This window comes from Hippoglossus hippoglossus, chromosome 17 (assembly GCF_009819705.1).
Source record: "Hippoglossus hippoglossus isolate fHipHip1 chromosome 17, fHipHip1.pri, whole genome shotgun sequence".
Lineage (NCBI taxonomy): Eukaryota > Metazoa > Chordata > Actinopteri > Pleuronectiformes > Pleuronectidae > Hippoglossus > Hippoglossus hippoglossus.
Genome location: NC_047167.1, coordinates 4658071 through 4678460, shown reverse-complemented (window position 1 = coordinate 4678460; position 20390 = coordinate 4658071). Strand labels below are relative to the sequence as shown.

Sequence of the window (20390 nt, the reverse complement as noted above, 5' to 3'; positions counted from 1 at the left end):
GTGTTCTGATTCAGATCCACACAATTATTTTCATTAAAGACTAAAGTAAGGAAACTGAAGCTGCTTTTACGTTAAAATGTTGACTGAAAAGAAACTTTCTTATTGAGATGCTGAGTCAGGCTTTGAAACAGCAACTTAAAAAAACTACAAACACCCCAGCTCATCACTCTGAGACTTTAGCCGCCTCGAAGTTGACCGCCAGCTTCCTGTGCTTCCTCTTGGAGGCGGAGCCAGGGGTGTGACCTGTTGGTGGGTTGTTTTGCCTCGGGGGGGTGTGCGGGGATGCGGCCGTTGTGGAAAGACCATCACCTAGACTGGTAGCGGACATAGTGGGGTTGCTGTTGGTGGCATGTTGGTGGGTCTGGTTGACCTGACCGCTCTGTGGTTCACTGTGAAATTGAAATTGGCCAGAGGGCTGGTTCGGGGATTTGTGTGAGTGGCTCCTGGCCACGGTATGTGCGGCGCTGTAAAACTCTCGAGTTTCCTGGTTCTTCTTGTTGGCCGAGACCCGCTTCTTGGTCACCTGTCAGGGTCAGAGGACAATAAGAACCACGGGTTACCATGACGAGAGCACGACTTTACTTGCAGAAGCAGAAAAACACTTCCACAATTATTCTACGTCCCAACGTGTGTATGTGTGTACCTGTAACGGGATGAACTGGTTGTGGGAGCCGATGGGCACCGTTGCTGGTGCAGGCTGGGGCCGGGCGGCACCAGGGAAGGTTCCTGCGGCTCCATAAAACTGTTGATTCTGGTGGTGCGGAGGCAGTGCCATTCCCCACATAGGGCCAGGGCCAGGGCCAAAACCCTGCGGGGGCAACAGTATACCACCTGAAGAAAAATAATTAACATTAGAGAACAACATGTAAAAGATTCAAATTCATCTACATGGATAGATCTAGAAAGTCTCACACGACTTCTGAGACAGGAAAACTAAAAAATGTGGAAATAACAAAGTTCCAAAGGCTTTAATCCGATTATGATTTTTGGGGCACAGATGGATGGTCACCATGATATCAGTTTACCACTCCATACTCACGTGAGATCACGTAACGGTTACTACTGTCCGTAGAGAGGTGATGTAGACTAACCTTGCTGGTTAAAGACCCGGGTCATGGATCCCATGGGCGGAGGTCGTATCTGGCCCACTCCTGGATATAGAGCAGGTGGGAGTGGGAAGCCCGATCCCACTGAGTTCTACAGACACACAAGACAGACAGTGAAGCTTTGAACGTCTAAATCTAAAGAATAGCAATACCTGTGTTATGATGCATTTTTACAGTCTGCCTTGTCAAATCATCAGTTTATGAGTTGCTTTATGAATCTTGTCTAAGCCCCAAATGCTGCAAGTTAATGTCCACAGTGATTCTTCTTTCAGGGATAAGACCACAATGAGCTGATATGAACTGATTATTAAAATTAAAAAACATCTTCCTCAATTTGGTCTCTCTCCCCTTTTAGATAAAAATATATTTAAGGTTCATTTGACGATCATAAGATTTCTGATTTAATTATTTATCCACTGACCATTGCAAGCACACATTTCTCACGATCTCTCATTCACATAAACACTACTGTGTGTGTGTGTGTGTGTGTGTGTGTGTGTGTGTGTGTGTGTGTGTGTGTGTGGTACCAGTCTTTGGAGGGCAAAGAAGGCAGCTTTCTCCTTGGCATCATTTTCAGACTGGCACTGTGGGCCGTGAACCATCAGTCCATTGGATAGTTTCACCTGACACACGACGTGACCCTGTGAAGACAGAGGACAGTTTTAGTAAAAATGCCCAGAAAATATTCAGACTCCTTCAGTCTTTGCACACTTCGTGTTATACATTTCATTTTAAACTTCCAATCATTCTACAATCAATTATCCATAACAAGATGAAAACGTGTTTTTCATAGCAAATTTATGAACAAAAGTATTCAGACTCTTAATTACACTAGAAGACTGAAGCTAAAGGGGTCAATACAAAGTACTGAATTAATTGTCTAAAAGCTTTGCACACCTGGATTTGGGACATTTTTTGAGATTGGGCGAGAAAGACCTCTGAACTGCCATCTACAGGTCTCTGAAAACTTCTGGACTCGTCACAAAGCAACTCCAGTGACATCTTGGCCATGGTGGTGGAGTCCAGAGGGTTCAGTTTTTGTCTTACAAGACCAGATACATTATTTTCTTCATGCTAGGCTGCCATATACTCAAAGTGGATTATGTCAAGCTTCTCCACCATTAAGCGGATACTCAAGTTTGGGCAAATCAAGAATTCTGATGTTTCCAATCTTCTCTTTCACAAATATTCAGGCCACAGTGCTCAATGCACAGCGCTGCTGGGAACACACAAAGCTTTACAAATTGAGGTTCAGCGATGAAGAGAGGTCCTCGGATTCCATGATTTGGTTTTTGTCCTGACATGAAGTGGTGGAACCTTATAGACAGAGCTGAGTGCCTTTCAAACTATGCCAAATCAGTTTGCTACAGAAGGACTCCAAACAATCTATCAGTCAATCAATGATACACAACTGTGGTGGTTGAAGGGGTTGGAAACCTGACTGAAGCCATTGTGTATATCGTGAAAGACAAAAATTAAATATGCTGTATTACCTGTCTGTTGCGCATAAAGCTGAAATCGGGTGGTACCATGCCTAACCCCACACAGACACATGCCAGCTCTGACACCTTACTGGTAAACACAGCGTTGGAGAGGTTGGGGGAGGCGGCTGATACAGGAGAAGCTATGTCACCATGGGGGGAATTCATCTTTGCAGCTTGAGGAAGAGAAACAGGGATGAAATGGATTAAAAAAAACAAGGAATACAAGCCTTGGTTTGTAAACATGTAAACTGGCCTGGTGTAGGAGATACCTAGTTTCTTAGATGATCGTCTTCTATTCTGCTGCTGGCCTCCAGAGGGGGGTGTGTGATCAGTGTCCAGGAAAGGGGGGCTTCCTGTGCCGGAATCAATCTTCAGCATCTCCTTCAGTACCAGGGTTCCCTTCTACAGCAGCACAACACAAATTACACTCAATTATAAATAGTCAGGATCGGTTGAAAAACAAACATGGCTGCCACCAACCAAAATATCTTTGACGAGGGCACGGCTTGGCAAATTATTCTCTATAACTCTAGTAAACCACTGTCATCTCAAAACACCAGTGCCTCCATCACTCACCATGGCGAAGGACTGTGGAGACAGTGGGCCATCTGACTGGGTGGTGGATGCCTGTGGAGGAGCTGGAGGAGGTGGGGTCTGCTGATTACCCGTAGAGATCTTTAGACTGGCAATGAGATCCTCAAACTCAGTCGAAGCCTAAGAGAGACAAAAGACAACACAGTTTAATCAAAGTGTGTGTGTGTGTGTGTGTGTGTGTGTGTGTGTGTGTGTGTGTGTGTGTGTGTGTGTGTGTGTGTGTGTGTGTGTGTGTGTGTGTGTGTGTGTGTGTGTACCTTATTGCCTGTGTTCTGTGAAGGGAGAAGGAAGTCAGGTTCTTCATTTTTCTTCAACAGTCTGATGCCACCAACTGGGGCCTGTAGAGAACAGACACAGACGAACATTAAAGTAGCTGAACACCCCTGACCTCACCCTCCCCTTCCAGACATGAAAGAGAACCTGTGGTAACCTTCAGTTTTCATAAAAACTCAAAAGGTGTTTAGTTTTAGGCCTCCATAGAGAGGACCCCCCCTGGTGTAAATATAAAGTATTTCAATATAAAAGGGCCCATTCTAGGGTAAATAAAACAACAATTTGTATAATTTAGATGAAACACACTCTTATTATTATTATTATTATAATTATTATTTTATATTCAAATTTCTGTCAATAGATCCCTTTCACCTAAATCTTACACACTGGACCTTTAAAGCAAAAGTAATTATCCAAAATCAGACCAATACACCTCACTGTCCACATACACTTTGTGGTGATAACTGCTCGTGTGATGTTCAAGTGTGCGCAAGCCCAGACATTCATCACCAGGTCATTTACACCACGTTTTACTCCTAAATGTCCTCTGATAACGTCCTCCGAGGTGCGTTCACGGACCCTGGGGCACACCGTCGTGTGGCTACATCCGCTAGCTTCGCTACTTCCGGTAGTGGACATTTAGGTTTAAAACCTTGTTTCTAGTCGAATAGGAAAGTTGGGGCTTGGGACACTTGGATGACACCACACGAGCAGTATGGAGGCAAGTTGTTTCTGTTGTTTTATTACGTCTTAAGAAGAGGACACCTGGTCTAAAACACTGTTTACCCCTGAAACTCCTAAAATGTTTGTGGACTCTGAGAAACACTGTGGTGAGTAGATAATGAGTGAATTTTCATTTTTCGGTGAACTATCCCTTTAATGTCAAGGCAACATTTTTACAGAATGAAGAGGCTGACAACAGTATTTTGTAACTCATATGAAAATATAATTATAAGAGTTGAAATGAGTCTGTGTGTGCGTGTGTACACTCACAGCATTGTTAGAGGTTGTGTGCAGGTTCTTCCCCTGTTGGGTGTGTCCTTCCTAGAGTTGACAAAGACAATTACTTTTTTACTGAAACACACATAAAACATTTATGTTTTAAAAGGTCCAAAAGTGAAAGCCAGATGCTCCTCAGTCCTGATCACTCTGCTTAATGTCAAAGCTACAGACGGCTGTCTTTTGCTAAGGCCTCCTACACGTTCTGACACAGAGCTGAGCTGGCTCCATTCCTGAGAAGGTTAGGGTTCTGTATTGATGGCAACTCTCTTTGTGGTCTTGTTTGTTATCTGTATTCCAGGCAATGCCCCTAAACGTGTTTTATGCTGTTGTTAAAAAATAAACAAATAAAAATAATGTTTTAATCTTGAGGTCAATAATGATTAGTCTAAACGGGTAGTTCAGCTCCACTGGCAACACCTGTGCTCCATGAAAGCTGCTATATTAGCCTTATATTCAGTTAAAACACCCACACACACTTACATTATTCTGCCAGTGGGCAGGAGGTTTATTCGGAGGGCCCATGCTCTGCATTGACTGCCACACATTTCCGTACTCCTCTTTATTCTGATTGGAGATATGGAGATAAGAGGAGAAAATTCACAATATGTGAGCATATTTCAACAACGAACATTACATTAACATGGTGGTCAATTGGTGAGAGGCTGCAGAGTTGAAAACAGCTTATACAAGTGAGACGATCTTGCACTTACCCTGCCCTGTTGTTTCTGGATGGGACCTTTAGAGGGGGAGTTTCTGTTGCCCTGGGAGGCTGCCTTCCCCCCACTGTGTTTGTTGTTATGCTACAGATGAACAGTTGAGAGGTGGAACAGAGAGAGGAGAAATGGAATAATTCATAAGGATGGATCAGTTACTCAAGACAAATAATTTCCAATTGCTTCATCATTTCAAACAGGAAAAGAAACTGTGTGGCTGCATTGTCCCCACTTACCTGTGTGGGTATAAAGGGTGACCTTGGTGAATGGTTGAGGCCAGTCATCTGCCTGTGTGAGTGGAAGTTAGCGCCACTTGCGGGCTGAGGTTTGACGATGGCGGTGAGTTTGTGGGAGGTGTGATCCACTCGGCCACCGTGGGAAAGATTGATGAGAGCGCAGGGAGGGAGGCGGTAACCACGGAGTGATGTACACCTGAGTAGAAAGACAAACACAAACAAATCTGGTCAGAAACCAGCCTGGTAGTGGCGGCGTGTGGGTTTGCTTAATCATGCAGACGTGTAAAAAGTGTAACCACCTGATGTTAAGACCACCAGCAAACTCTTCATCAAACAGCACTTCATAGAGAACCTCTGCCTCACGCTCCGCTGAAAATATAAACAGACACAAAACTGTGAGAATGATATGTTATATGTTTATTTGGCCCTTTTCTATGAAAATTGCTAAAAAGCGGTTTAAAAACATCAGTGGATAAAAGAAATGATGAATGTGTGTGTCCTCACCTCCTTGAATACCGACGACAGTTCCTCTGAGCCCCAGTGGGACACTGAAGCTCTCCCTGATGTTGACGACTCTGTCAAACAGGCGATACTCTGCGTCTGGGTCTGGAACTACACCCTGCTGCTGCTCCAACGGCTACACGCAAATACCGGCATTCATCAGTGTTAAATAACATGTAAATACACAGTATGTAATAAAATGTGATGCAGCTCGCATTTAAATTGTGTGTCAATTTCAATTTGTACTAATGCTCCTAAAGCCACAGTCCTCATGCTTATTGTGGAATTTTAAACTCACCCTGAAGAGCAGATGAGGTTTAACAGTCACGCGGACTTTCCTAGTGCTCTTCTTCACCTGAGAGAACAAGAGGAGAGAGGTTTGTGAATGGGGATTATACACTATAAAGAGAACAAATAAGAGTACTAACACTATAAAACTGAAAGAGACTTAGGGAAAAAGTCAGATGTCATGTGTGAGTTGGAGTCACCTTAGTTTTCTCAACTGCATCCTCGATCCTTTCCACAATGGCAGAGTCCAGCACCTGCAGATCACATGACGCCCTGCTGATGGAGCTGACTGGGTGACTTTTCAACCATGATGTGATTTCAGAAACTTTCTGGGCACTGTGGAAAGTCCATCAATATCAGGGATCATTGATAAATGCACCACAAGTTCAATGAAGTCACAAGATAGAATCCCTTCGGTATGTGCACAGAATTTTTTTTTAATAAAGTACCAACAAGACAAAGTGTTTATTTTTTTAGACTTTCTACAGATATTGTGATAATATGATTGCGATGTCATTTGACTTTAGTGAAATTTTGTAAAACCTGATATTGTGAAAGCTCTAATTCTAATCCACGCTACAATCAACTGTCACGTGTGCTCTAGATCAGAAGTATATGGAAGGTCTCTGTGTGTGTCTTACCCATTCTGTTCTGCTGCAGGCCAGACGTCATCTTCATAGAAAACATCATCATGACTGTTCCTGGACACCAGGTTGAATACCTCAGAAAATCTATACAAATATAAAAAAAAACATAATTTGAAAATGTTAAAATAGGGCAACATTTAAATGTATGTATTTGACAAATACTTGACACACACAAAAAACACACATTCCAGTGCCACCAGACTTTTTCTGTTTTTTACCTGTCCAGGTATTCACCTAGCAGGTCCTCCACAGCAGCCGAGTAGAGCCACTCCTTTTCAGTTTTCTTGGTGTATCCAGGAACCTCCTCGTTCTTCTTGTTGAACTTCAGGTTCAAGCCAACGTTGGCTTTTTGCTCCCCACAAGGACTGGACCAAGAGAAGAAGACGACAAGATTGGTGCACAGAAGAGAAAGGCGAAAATCTTCAGTATTTGTATAAACCAGCAGAACATACAAAACCTATAGATCGAAAACGTTAAATATACAGCCAAATTAACAACTGATGTTTTCATGATATCTCTATATCTAAACTCACTTCTTCTTAGAGCCTCTCCCAATAAAGATGCTTCCTGAGAAGCGGGACACGAGGTAGCTGGTGATGCCGAGATGAGATGCCAGAACATATCCAGGACTGTATTTCACACAGTATTTCTAAAAAAAACATACAGACAGACTCAGATCAGGTCAACATACATAGATGAGGCACAAACATACTCTAACATGAATAACAATTTCTCAGTTAAATGCCCTCACGAATGTGCACGGCATCTCTTACATGCTGATTCTGGATCAAAGGCTCCAGCTGTGGCTCATGCGGCACGTTGAAGACCACACGGACTCGACCGTCTTTAATGACGTCACTGGAATCTTGCACCTGTTCAGCCCCAAACAAAAAGAGATGGTGATTCAGGAGGACACATTTGATTAAAACATATCACGTTTTTAAATAGGACCTACATTTTCAGATGGTAAACGATATAAAATATTGTTTATCATAGTCATTACATTTAAAATACTAACAGTTTAAGTTCAGTATATATAACAAACACGTATACTATATATACATAGTAAGAGAAGAGTAGGTCAATGTCATTCTAAAAAAAAAAAAAACTGCAAATAATTTTCATTAAAATGTCAATCATCCATCATTTCTACAATGATGTGGTTGCTGTAGAAGTATAGCAGATTACTAACCTCCCCAGCGTTACCGTAGTACGGGTTCCCCACCATGAAGACCGTCGTTGCTTGTGGAAAGAGCTCATCCAAGCTCTTAAAACACGTCATAGACGAGTAAAAGGCCTCGATGTCCTGAGGAGACGGAGGGAGAAGCAGAATATGGACGAGTGAGTTAGTGACAAAGTTACATCGGTGATGAAAGAGTGCAAACGTGAGTCAAGAGGCTCAGTTAGTAATATAAGGTTTGTGTAAATGTGTGTCTGTATCAGTGATGTTACAACACGTTGGATAAAATCCTTAATTCCACAATGTGTCTAGGTGGGCCAGATTCAGCTTAGCTTCGCACAAAATCTATTCTCTGGCTTAAAAAAACTGCAATTGTGTGTTTCTGTCAGATGGATTATGAGCATGCATGAATGTTGAAAACGTTTTTAGCTTCAAACTCACTCCCTAAATGGAGCTTAGCGGGTTTGACTATTTGTTTCCATCGGTTTTGTTTGCGCATTCCTTCATGTGCTGTATATGTAGATGTATACCTTAACCACAGTCTGGTAGGCGAAGGGGAGAATTTGTTTCGCCCACTGCTTCTCCAGTTCCACAACTCCATCGGCTTTGGGGACATACTTCCTTCCTGTCAGCAACTGGCCGTACAAAACCACCGATGTCTCAGTCACCATGATGCCTTTCCTTCTCAAGAAACTGAGGATAAAAAATATCGTATTAAAAAGGAATTTTGAATAAAAGCAATAGGCAACAACCTGATGCTTCACTGTGATTTGAAGTAAGAACAGGGCAGTAGAACCTTGTTACAGTGGCTTAAAGGGTCTCATCCACAAATGAGAAGGGCAACAATGCGTTTTCAAACCTATCCACTGTTATGGAAACAGAAACTCTCTCTACTAATTGACAAAAATGTTTTGCTGTTTGTCTTACTATTCAGTGATTCCCTGAACATCTTTCACCCAATCCTTCTGGTCCTTGTCTGACATACGGATGACTCTGGTGGGAGGGGGAGTGGAGGAGCCGTCATACAGTCTCTGTACACTTGGGTGTTCCTCCAGGCAAAACCTGCAAAACAGGTAAAAGATTGGCCTCAAATATTGGGATTCACACAAATACAGAGACAAACTCCGAGCTTCCAAACAAATAGTCCAACTGAGATACTTGTATACATTTGGTGCACGTTGGTGAGGTTGTTATGTCGTCTGAAATTGTGCAGATTTTGTAACTTTGGGGCCACCCAGTGGTTCACAAAAGACACCCTAGCAGCCAACATTACATTGTATTGCAGCATTAACATGGTCCCAATTCAAGTGTTTTCTCTCAGCAACATAACGGTTGGTTTTCAGTCGTTTCTGTTTGATAAATCACTTCAATCACAAAAAGCAGCACATTCAATTCAAATAAAAGGTGAAACAACAAAATGATTTTCTATGTGTTTGTAGATTCATTCCTAAACAAACAAAACAGACAGGATGACAGAGAGACACTACAGCTACAACTAATGTCAGAAATGATTTTTTTCAGACACATTTAACTTCACTGTTGGTGAAGACACAGTTTGCTGTACTAAGTCTTACTTAGTGTCTCCATCTGACACTGCAATGATGCGAGCTTCTTCTAGATGGGGCCAGTTCACGAACACAGACTTCCCCAGTACTTGCACAGCAGCATCGTCACATATCTAGTCGAGTCGCAGAGGAAAAAACAAAGAGAGCAGAAGAGGGAAACAGTAAGTGTGAGTAAAAGGCAGAGATAGAAACCAAATGAGTTCAAAATAAAACAGCAGAAAATATAGAGACAAATATACAGAGAGTAAGACCTGTGCAAACCAGCTGTTTTTGTTAAAGTCTGTAGTTGTGTTCAAACTCAAAGCGGCTTTAAAGTTCTTTGTTAATTTAGTTTTAACATATCTCAATAAACAGCAAAAGGAAGAATTATTTGGAGCTTGTGAACCAAGTCTTTGTTCTGATAAGGAGTCTGAACTTTAACTCTGTTTTCTTACATAATAAAATACTTGGAAAATATGAAGTTATTTAGAGATCAAAAAATTTGTAATACCGAATATTTTTGAATAATTGATTTAGTATATCCTGTTTATAAAATATCCTGCTATTTTTAGCAGGATAAGAGCTCTTGTTTTTAAGAGCAAGATGAATAAATAAAAAAAACTTCACCGTCTCTCCTTCATCGCTGGGAATAATCTGGAGCATCATGTTCTCCCCTCTGCTGCTCTGCTGGAACACGACCACACCGCTCTTCTTCTTAAAGAACTGAAGACAGCGAGAGAACCGACGAATGAGTGAGAGGGGTAAACAAGACAGAAGAGAGAGAGAAAGAAAGAGGGAGTGTTCATTTGTCATACTTCCAATCTACACAATAGTGACAGGCATAAAAGAAGTTCTGAGACACTAATATGTATTTTTAGTATCGATTATTAGGGTGTAGTTTGCATACAAAAAGTGTCGGGCCAGTGGGTCATTCAATCGAAGTATATTGCACACGCACACACGCTTGCACACACCTTACCTTGTGTTTGATGTGTTGCAGAGTGGGGAAGCCACAGAAGTACAGAGACGAGCGATCCAGTCGCCTGTGGACATGGTCCAAACGCACATGCCAGGCATCCATGGGGATGTGCTCGACTCTGTATCAGACAAATACAACACAATAAAACTGCAGTGAACACCAGCCTGTGGGTGAACTGAGTGTAACGACTGAATTGGTTTTGTTCAGTAATGTTTAGTTATCTGACAGCATAGACATATCAAGGTATTTTGTGACATTCTAATCTTACAATTCCTAATACAGTGAAGAGGCAGGAAATTACTACATGTCACACTCACAAATCAGGATTGTTTAGGGTGAGTGTGGGTCAGTGAGTGTTTTTCTACCTGGAGTGGCAGTGGAGGATATCAGGGAACAGCTGAGGAAGGCAGGACGTGTATGGGACGTCCATCTCTTTGTCATACGAGTAGACTGCGCACTCCGTGTGGCAGTTCCTGCCTTTCTCCTCTTTAGTCAGGTTGTGATTGCAGGGATCCATAGCTGCTAGTAAACACCTCTGTTGAATAAATACACATAAACATGTGGTTAATACTGTTAACAAAGTTTTTTCTTTTTGATAACTGTGGCATTATTTTTCCTCCAGTGTTTGCCTGCATGCGTTTACCTCATCTATGAAAGGGATGAGCACCACAGCCTCCCACTCCTGCTGCTTGCCATTGAGGTCCGTTTTAAAGTCAAGTGGGTAGTACTCGATAATGGGCGAATTTTCACTGGTCATCAGGTGCTGAAATAATGAAATTAACATATTTCACTTTCATATTCTTCAAAATAACATTTTACAATCTGTTATGTTGGGTAATATTCAAACTGGTTTCCCACATGTAGACAAAACAGGTATTGTGTTAAAGAAATATGTTGGTGACATGTGCATCCACACACTAATGTATGAGAACATGCAAATAACTGTGTGTGTGTGTGTGTGTGTGTGTGTGTGTGTGTGTGTGTGTGTGTGTGTGTGTGTGTGTGTGTGTGTGTGTGTGTGTGTGTGTGTGTGTGTGTGTGTGTGTGTGTGTTACCCTGTAAGACGCAGGGAGCAGCTCCATACTGGCAGCGGGCAGGACGGCCAGAAGCTGCTGGAAGGGCATGAAGGGTTTCGCTATATCAAAGGTCAGTTTTAACCCAGATATATTCCTGATGTCAGACAGGAAGGGGGCGTAGTGGTGGGGGTAGTACCTAGAGAGACACATACACATTGTAACACTGATTTTTAAATGGAAAAAAATAGACTTTCACTATAACTGGGGATTAGTGTGTAGTGATATGTTAAATCTTCATGTGAAGCTACATATGAGAAAGCATTCTGTACTCTTATTTCTAAAGAGACTTTATAAAACGATCTGACTTTTTCAGGCCACTGGAACTAAAAGAAAAGTGCAGAGAGTAAGTGACATATAATAGAGAAGTACTTACCAGCTCCAGGACTGAACCCCGTGGAAATAGTAGTGGAGAATCCACTGGATGCCTTCAACATAACACTTGGCCTGATTGGCAAGAAACTCACTGCAAATGGAGAATGAGGAGATACTTAAGGAAAACAAGCAAATTACAAATTAATATATCATCATCAACTTCTGAAAATCTGTTCAACATATTCACAGATCATTTTCACGTGTAAATTTTAACTAATTTGCAACTTAAAGTCAGATATTACACTGACACATAGATACACTATTGTTTTTAATATTAAATTACTTTAGTTAAATTTTTGAAGAAACCCTGTCTTAACAGGAGACAACCTCAAATGGAGTGATGCTTGCGAGATAGTTCAGGCAGCCAACTCGAGCTGCGCTGCACCAATCATGTGACACACCCCACACCCCTCTATAATACACACCCAAACAATTTGGCAGCCTATTTAATCTGCAAAAAATGTCCATCACTCCTTTTACTTGTCACTCCTGCTGCATAAGTATTGCTGCCAGTTGCTTCAGCCCCTCCACCACCCCAGCACCCACCTGTAAGCTCCGATGGAGGGTAATCAAATATTTGCTCATCACTCCCATTAAATCTATGTAATCAATCATATCCAGAGGAGTGATGAAGTCGGAGCCTAGACGCCAAACACAAACATGTTCTGCTGTTGCAATACACATTTGAGACGCGAGTTGTCTGGTTGAACTACAAGTCGTCTCAAAGCGGTGTGCAAGGTGACCCTAAATGAATTCGAGGCTTGTTTTGCAACATTTTAGTTTTATTTTAATGTTTGGAAACATTTGCAGACATTCACTTGAATTTCTTGTGCCTCCTTACTTGTCCACAAGACCCAGCTACAATCAACTTGTATGATAGTGAGATAGTGTTGGTGGATTGTGTGTTTGCTTATAATAACAACTCACTCAGAAACCACATCCACGCCCATCTTTGTCATGTAGTAGGTGCGTTTGTATTGTCTGAATTCGGTTTCAAACATGTCGTCCTCCTCATCGTCATCTTCTGCCGTCTTTCCCTTTCGTTCTCTAGCCGCTCCTTCTGATGAGGTCAGACTGACAGAAGAATCCTACTCACACACACACACACACGATAGGACTTATTAATCAAAAGGGAACACAGAAACAGGACATGAAACAGTGAATGAATGTTGGCTTTATTTTTAAATCACTGCATGTCTCTACCTCTGTCTTTTTTGTGTTTTTGTATGCAGCTTCCTTCTCTGCTGCAAGTCCAGCTGCCTCGTTCAGATACTTGTTACCGACTTTACTCTCAAACCACTTCAGGTCCACAAACACGTCGCTAAAATGTTCCCGGTCAAACTGAGGGGGAAGCAGGAGAGGAAGAAGAAAGATACAGTTCCAAACTTTTACTATTTGTAATGGGGTTTTGTAGAACAGAAGCAATCCTGAAATATGTACAAGAATCTGTACAAAAAGCTTATGTTGTACAAAGTTAATGGTTATTACACATGCACAACATCATTAAAAAATGACAGCACTGATGACTTCAGAGAAAACATGTTCCAAACTTCCACTCCTGTCAGTATCACTGACATTAATGAAGACTTTCCACTCAGCGTTACAGCGTAGTCTTACCTCAGCCAACTTTTCCAGGTATTTCTCAAAGGTTCGGAGGTTTAGATGACCATTGTCATTCAAATAACCTGGGTCAGAAAAAAAAATATTTTTATGGATACGATATACTTTTTTATAGCGAAAACATTTTCTGTTATAATGGTTGACATGTAAAAGCTATTTGAGTAGCTCCTCCACTACAAAGACTTCCTCAAACTCCAAACACACTTTTGAACTAACATAACAAGACCTCGAGAAACTCTTGCACATGTTTCATATTTTCATGCAACGTCTTAACTTTAATTTTAAAAAAGTATTGTATCATAACAACTGTGGGTGTGCGTGTCTCACCTCCCAAGCTGGGAAGTACACTGATGTAGGTCTTGTACAACAAAGGCAAAGCATCATGGTTAATGTGGAGATGAGGGAGGTGAGGGATGAAATCATTTCCCACAAGGAAGCCCATTAGAATCCAGTCATCTATTATTCGCTCCAAGTCATAATCAGAACCAAGCTGATTCTGAAAAAAACCAACATATAAATCAGAATACAGCCTACATACACATAATAAAGTAAAGCTAATTAAAACAATAAAATATGTGCCTGTTTGCGTGTGTGTGTGTGCGTCTTACCCTGAGCCCAGAGAACTCATAGTCGATGTACTCCCTCATCAGCGACAAATGAAGTAAGTGAAAAGTTGTCTCCTCTGGAGCCGTTATCCTAATTAAGACGAAAAGAAAAAAGCAGGGTAAAGAAATGGTAGAGCAGTGTGTGACAGAAACAAACGTGCTAATAATAGGGGGAAAAAACAAGAGAAAGAGAGAAAAGCATATGGCACCTTTTCTGGGATTTCTTTCCTCCGAAGCGGACCTCTTCTCTCAGCAGGGAGAAGTTTGGCTCGTGGCTGGTTAAACCCAATATTATCTACAACACAGAGTGTAGGGACAGTGTGAGCAAGATTTGAGCAGTTACAAACGTATAAATGTGAATCTAAACCACAGGCACACAAACCCTACCAGGTCAGCATCCAGGCCGTATAGGCAGTGCCGGGTGTTGGGGTCGTGACCCGGCCTTGTGTTCTCAGAGCGAATGAACTCCATGATCTTGTGTTCTCCTTCCCCTGGGGTCTGTTAGAGAAACATACTTAGTACAAGCACTACTGACTGCAGCAGTAACAAAATCCCAGAAACTAAGAGGTGGCAAGAAGAGCAAGGTGCCATGTTCACTCACCTGATGGCCAGACAGGAACACTCTGACGTTCTGCCACATCTTGTCAGTGGAGATTTTGTTGTGTACAAAATATTTGAGCTGCTCCTGAAGTCTTGCCATGAAGTCAGTGCCTGGAGGAAGGATGTGTTGAAAAGGAGTCATTGTTATTTTTCTCAGAACAGAACAAATGTACATATCTTCTTCGTTCTCATTCTATAAAATGTGACATTAATGGTTGCACACACACCTCATAATGTATTTAAGTATCTGTGGCTACATAAACAAAACATTTATGTGAACTTCATTTGGTTCTAATGCAGAATAAACAGAGGCCCATGCCACAGCACCGACAGTGGAAAGGACCTCCACAAGCAGTTTACCATTACCACACACACACTGACACTGCATTTGGTTGCCTGCACATCTTAACTGTGTGTTTCAGTTCATTAAACTCTGATGTGTTTGGTTTAGTTCATTTAAGCAATCGGTGTTGACTAAACAGACCAGAATGAGCAACGACTTCAGTCAGCATTGGTGCAGGTATTGAGCAATAGTCAAATAGTTAAGTTCTCTTTTTGTCAAATGTAACATTGATTCTGTGTGGAGTAACAAAGTGGGGTGGATTACTACCATGTTAAAATGAGGAACTACAAAAATACAAGGAACCCGACAGAAGCACGGCTAGGATTGACTAATGTGTTCTTTTACACCCTAAATGGGTGACAAAAGTCACGCATTGCAGTGCCAAGTTAATGCACTGCTCACAAAAATTAAGGGAACACTTAATCGTCACAGTAGAACACCAAGTCAGTTAAACTGCAGGGATATCAATCTGTCCCTTTAGGAAGCACAAGTGATTGTGAATCAATTTCACCTGCTTTGGTGCAAAAGAAAGTGACAACAACTGACTGATTCTTCTCTAGTTTTGTGTTCTGCTAGTGTCCTTGTCACTGCTGGTAGCATGAGACGGTACCTGCAGCCCAATCAGGTTGCACAGGTAGTCCAGCTCCTCCAGGATGGCATATTCATACGTGCGGTCGCAAGAAGGTTTGCCGTGTCTCCCTGCTTAGACTCAGGAGCATGGAGGAGATACCAGGAGACCAGCTGTTACACGAGGAGAGCTGGACAGGGCCGGAGAAAGGCTTCAAGCCAGCAGCAGGACCGGTATCTGCTCCTTCGTGCGAGGAGGAACAGGAGGAGCCCTGCCAGAGCCCTACAAAATGACCTCCAGCAGAATACTGGTGTGCATGTTTCTGACCAAACTGTCAGAAACAGACTCCATGAGTGTGGCATGAGGGCCTGACGTCCTCTAGTGGGACCTGTGCTCAGAGCCCAGCACTGTCAGCCCGATTGACAGGCGTGAAAGAGCCTGGAGACACCGTGGTGAACGTTATGTTGCCTGTAGCATCATCCAGCATGACCGGTTTGGCGGTGGGTCAGTGATGGTCTGGGGAGGCAAATGGTACCCTGACTGCTGAAGTACCGGGATGAAATCCTCAGAGCGATTGTCAGACCATACACTGGTGCAGTGGGCCACAGACTGTGCTGGACCTCACTGATGCCCTGATCCAGGTCTGGGAGGGGATCCCCCAGGACACCATCTGCAGACTCATCAGGAGCATGTCCAGATGTTGTTTGGAGTGCGTACAGGCAGGCGGAGGCCAAACACACTAATGAGTCACATTATGAGTTGCCGGGAGGAAATTCCCACAAGATCAGCCTGTGAGATGAATTTTGTACTTTGATTTTCAGTGTGGTTTTGAATCCAGCCCTCAATGGGTAGATGCTTTTGGTTTCCATTGACCGTTGTTATCTCATTTTGTTCTCAAAAAATTATACAATGTGAACCAGTAAAGATTTTCAACTTGAATAATTCATTCATCAAGATCTGATTTGTGATTTAAGTGTTCCCTTAATCTTTTTGAGCAGCGTATGTTTGTGGCAACCTGGTAATGGCTGGCTAAAGTGTCCGAGGGAAAAGTTGGAGAATAAACACTTTCTAATTCTTAGTGATTTTGACTTGATTTATTTGGATGGTCCCAATTATATTTGTTTTAGAATTGGAAATTAATAATAATAATTTGATTTACAGATAATGTTATAATTAACAAATGAACTGAAATTAACAAATATATGTTCATATTGTGTGATGTCATTGTTGTGTAAAGCTTGAGTGCATCCCCACCTGGAGTGATACAGTTGGAATCGAAGCGAGCTTCTGTAGGAAGGACCTCTCCTTTATCCAGGGCTTTTTTTATCTTGTCCTCTGCTTCTTTGGCGGACCTAAGCAAACACACAAACACCCAAAAGTCAAACTCACAGTCTTTGGTTGTGTTCCTGCCTTCAGTCCAGTTTCCTCCGACTGAGCACCAGACAGTTTGTCTGTTTTACTGTAGTCCAACAGATCATTATTTATAAAGCAAAAAATGATCCTGTAATCAGAGCTGCCATCGTATTTAATCCTGATAGGATAACTAAATGAGAATGCAGCATTATCTTCAGTGGGGGTTCAACATCACAGAGAAACATTAAACCCACTTCTTTATTTGATCACTCAGCTACTCCAACAACCTTACATTTAACAAACAATCATTATCAAGTTTCTTTGAAACGGAGAGGAGCACAATTTAAAGCAGAAGAGCTAAAAAACTATTCCATAACAATAATATACTATTATTTAGCTAATTCTAAAAACAGGAACCCCTCTGTTTTGGAATAAAGCATCTGAAACATCTGAGTAAATTCCAGTCTCTCCAATATGTTTCTTTCAATCTACATCCATGTCTACCTGAATCTCCTTCCCCTCTGCTGGTTCATCTTTGCTCTCGGCGCCACACCATCCACAGCCATGAAGAAGACCTTGCGGGGCTTAATGATCCTGAAGAGCACCTCCAGGTAATGGAAGATGTCTGCAAAAATCTTCTCCTCCGAGATGCGAAAGTGGACATCTTCGTCGTTGGGGTGGGAACACTGGTGGATGATCCCATTCATGTCCAGATAGAGATTGTCAAACTCCGGGATCTGAGGAGAGTAAGAACCAAAAAATGATATATAATGACTGTGATTAATAAATTGTAGAATACATTTAGCAATATTGACCAACTTGAAAAATGTATTGATATTCGTTGACGGTCTGAAATGCATCCCTCAATAAATATTTTATTGTGAGATGTTTTTTGTGTCAGCATCGCAAGACTGGATTTACTTCATATCACAAACATTGGGCGCCATAAGTGAAAGGTCCCAGGCTGCTGTGGCTCAGGAGGTAGAGTGGGTCGCCTTCTAACCAGGTCAGCAGTTCACCAGTATTCCACCTGCCCAAGTGTCCTTTGGCAAGATACTGAACCCCATATTCCCTGACAGCTGTGCCAGCATTGTATGGGTGGTGTATGATAGAGAATTCTGCACATAGATGCAATGCATGTGTGAAACTGGCCAAAGAAATATATTATGGTGCTCTATAAATACAGGCCATTGACCATTGTATTCTGGCTGAATCCTCCTGCCTGACACAGACAAACCCCAAAACTTGCTCCAGTAACACTGACAACAGTGTTGACGATGAGGTTGAGCAGCAGTGGGGTTTATTTTCAGCGTGTGAGCTTGAAAATGTCGGACAACACATTTACCCAGTTGTGTTTCACGTAAAGGTGTTGCTGGTAAACGTCTCTCACACAGCCTTACAGACACTGATCACTTGCTGACTAATGCAATGAGTGCGACACTGAGCCACGTCCAGCTGATGAAACTGCTGCTCCAGCACTGAAACACTATCTCCCTCCCTACACAGGGAAACAGGTCCCTGAAGTTCCCTCCGGTGAAGCTGAAGAATAAAATAAAAACTGAGTAATGTGTGGTGAACTAGAAATGCCCCCCCCCCCCTCGGTGTTTACTACAGGCTAAATACCAACAACTATGAAAACACAAACATTTTTGAAATTCGGAGACATCGCAGAACGCGGTGGCTGTGAACTAGCTGGCAACAATTAGCCTGTATTCACCTTTAACCGGGTTAAGGTGAAGCTAGCTGACTGTGTGGAGTGTATTGTTGGTCAGAATGTTCTCGCCCAACAAAGACCTTCAAGTTATATTCGGTCTGACCTGTTTACGGTCAATATGTTTACACGTAGGAGACCAAACAGTAAACCTGGCAAGCGCCTGGTAAACAACGCGGTTTTCTTTTGTGATTATTGTGAATGAATAATGGAGTCGAAGGTATTTGGCCACAGTAGATCTGAGCTGTGACGGGGCAACAACATCGGTAAACTACGTGAAATAAAACTTCCCCGGCCCTCTGCACTTAGCTCGGTGGTAGCCAGCAGCTAGCTCGGGCTAGCGCTGCGGCTAGTTGACAAGCTAACGATATTCAAAAGCTGCGTTCCTACCTGATGTTCCTTTACAACTTCACTGAGACACGGATAGCGCTCGGAAATCCATCGGTAAAATTTCGGGACCCCCATCTTGACCTCTTCGAACCTGGCGTACAGACGTTCAGCTATGTGGGTAAAATACAGCCGTGGTTTGCTACTTGTTCTCACTGTGGAGTCAGGTTTTGTTTCCAACGGCTGCTAACTAGCTAGTTGTCCGTGGTCCGTCTACTAAAACATTCCGCCGTCAGTTGTGAAACAGACGTTCCATTTTTTTTCTGACCATCACAATCAGTTCCCCTTAAAAAAACAAGAATACATAAAAAATAATAAGAATGATAAGAATCGTAAAAACAAACGTGCTAGAATTTTAACACTTTAAATGGAAATTCACAAGATATTAAGCCAAATACGTTACATAATTCGTTACGATGATTTAACTTTCACTTTTGAGTACATTTATAGCACCATCATTTTGATTCGATAAATCTTGACACAACCTCATTCCTATTTTGATTTCCTGCATCAGAAATAATTTTGGCAATATTAGACTAAGTTAAAACTAACACGTATGAGGTGGCTTTCTTATCCCGTCATTTTGGACAGAATCCACCTTTTTTCCAGTTTTTTTAATTATGAAAATATAATGTCTAGATTCAAAGATTGGGTTGTTAGCTATATTATCACCCATCCCCATCTTGAGTGTGTAATGTCGCTGCTGACAGTGATTTACATACTGATGTGCTGTCATATTTTACTGAGAAACAGTCAATATTAATGTTATTAATAACAGTTGTGTTTTTCCTACCATGAGCCCAAAATAGCTACATTTAACCTCTCTTATTCTATAATATTGTTCTTATACAAACTTTGGTGATATTAACATTATTTCCAGCTTAGTTCTGCCCAACTCCAACTATTGGATGCATTATAAGACCTTATAACACATCTTACAATACGTCCGCGCTCCAACCTGAGCAGAGGTCAGAGTCATGATTCATTCACACTGTTACTTCCTCCTGTGTTACCTGAAAAGTTAACTTCCCAGACCTGTGCATGTGTGTAAACACTGATCGCCTGTCATTTCCCTCATTCTCTTATTTGTAATGCTGGGTCAGACAATGGGCCTTGTTTACATTACACTCATGGAGATGTCACAGCAAGAAATAATCATCATCTAATAATGGCTGAGTTCCATTTAGCTGTTTGATTCCTGATGTTTG

At 42.0% G+C, this 20390-nt stretch overlaps 1 protein-coding gene across 1 annotated transcript; it reads right to left on the bottom strand.

Moving 5' to 3' along the window:
• Window positions 1-102: 102 nt before the first annotated feature.
• On the bottom strand, window positions 103-19416 carry xrn1 (5'-3' exoribonuclease 1). The gene is made up of 41 exons (XM_034613326.1): window positions 19186-19416; window positions 17589-17821; window positions 16986-17083; window positions 14822-14931; window positions 14608-14718; window positions 14430-14515; window positions 14224-14311; window positions 13943-14111; window positions 13613-13680; window positions 13199-13336; window positions 12923-13083; window positions 11997-12086; window positions 11603-11759; window positions 11191-11310; window positions 10913-11082; window positions 10548-10665; window positions 10196-10291; window positions 9599-9702; window positions 8952-9086; window positions 8555-8717; window positions 8037-8150; window positions 7618-7716; window positions 7378-7493; window positions 7063-7209; window positions 6839-6928; window positions 6398-6533; window positions 6208-6264; window positions 5913-6045; window positions 5708-5777; window positions 5409-5604; window positions 5170-5259; window positions 4940-5023; window positions 4451-4501; window positions 3442-3522; window positions 3167-3304; window positions 2860-2992; window positions 2600-2763; window positions 1634-1747; window positions 1092-1197; window positions 644-831; window positions 103-523 (listed from the first exon to the last, which is right to left on the bottom strand). The coding sequence occupies exons 1-41, from the start codon at window positions 19258-19260 to the stop codon at window positions 164-166; spliced, it is 5157 nt and encodes a 1718-aa protein (XP_034469217.1). The 5' UTR covers window positions 19261-19416; the 3' UTR covers window positions 103-163.
• Window positions 19417-20390: the final 974 nt, after the last annotated feature.

Bases quoted from the DNA above. Each gene is read 5' to 3' on its own strand.
- xrn1 (XM_034613326.1), bottom strand. From the start codon at position 19,260: ATGGGGGTCCCGAAATTTTACCGATGGATTTCCGAGCGCTATCCGTGT. The intron at 11,083-11,190 runs GTAAACGCATGC...TTTATTCAACAG, and splicing joins TCATCCCTTTCATAGATGAG to AGGTGTTTACTAGCAGCTAT. The intron at 6,046-6,207 runs GTGAGTTTAAAA...ATTTGCGTGTAG, and splicing joins AACCTCATCTGCTCTTCAGG to CCGTTGGAGCAGCAGCAGGG.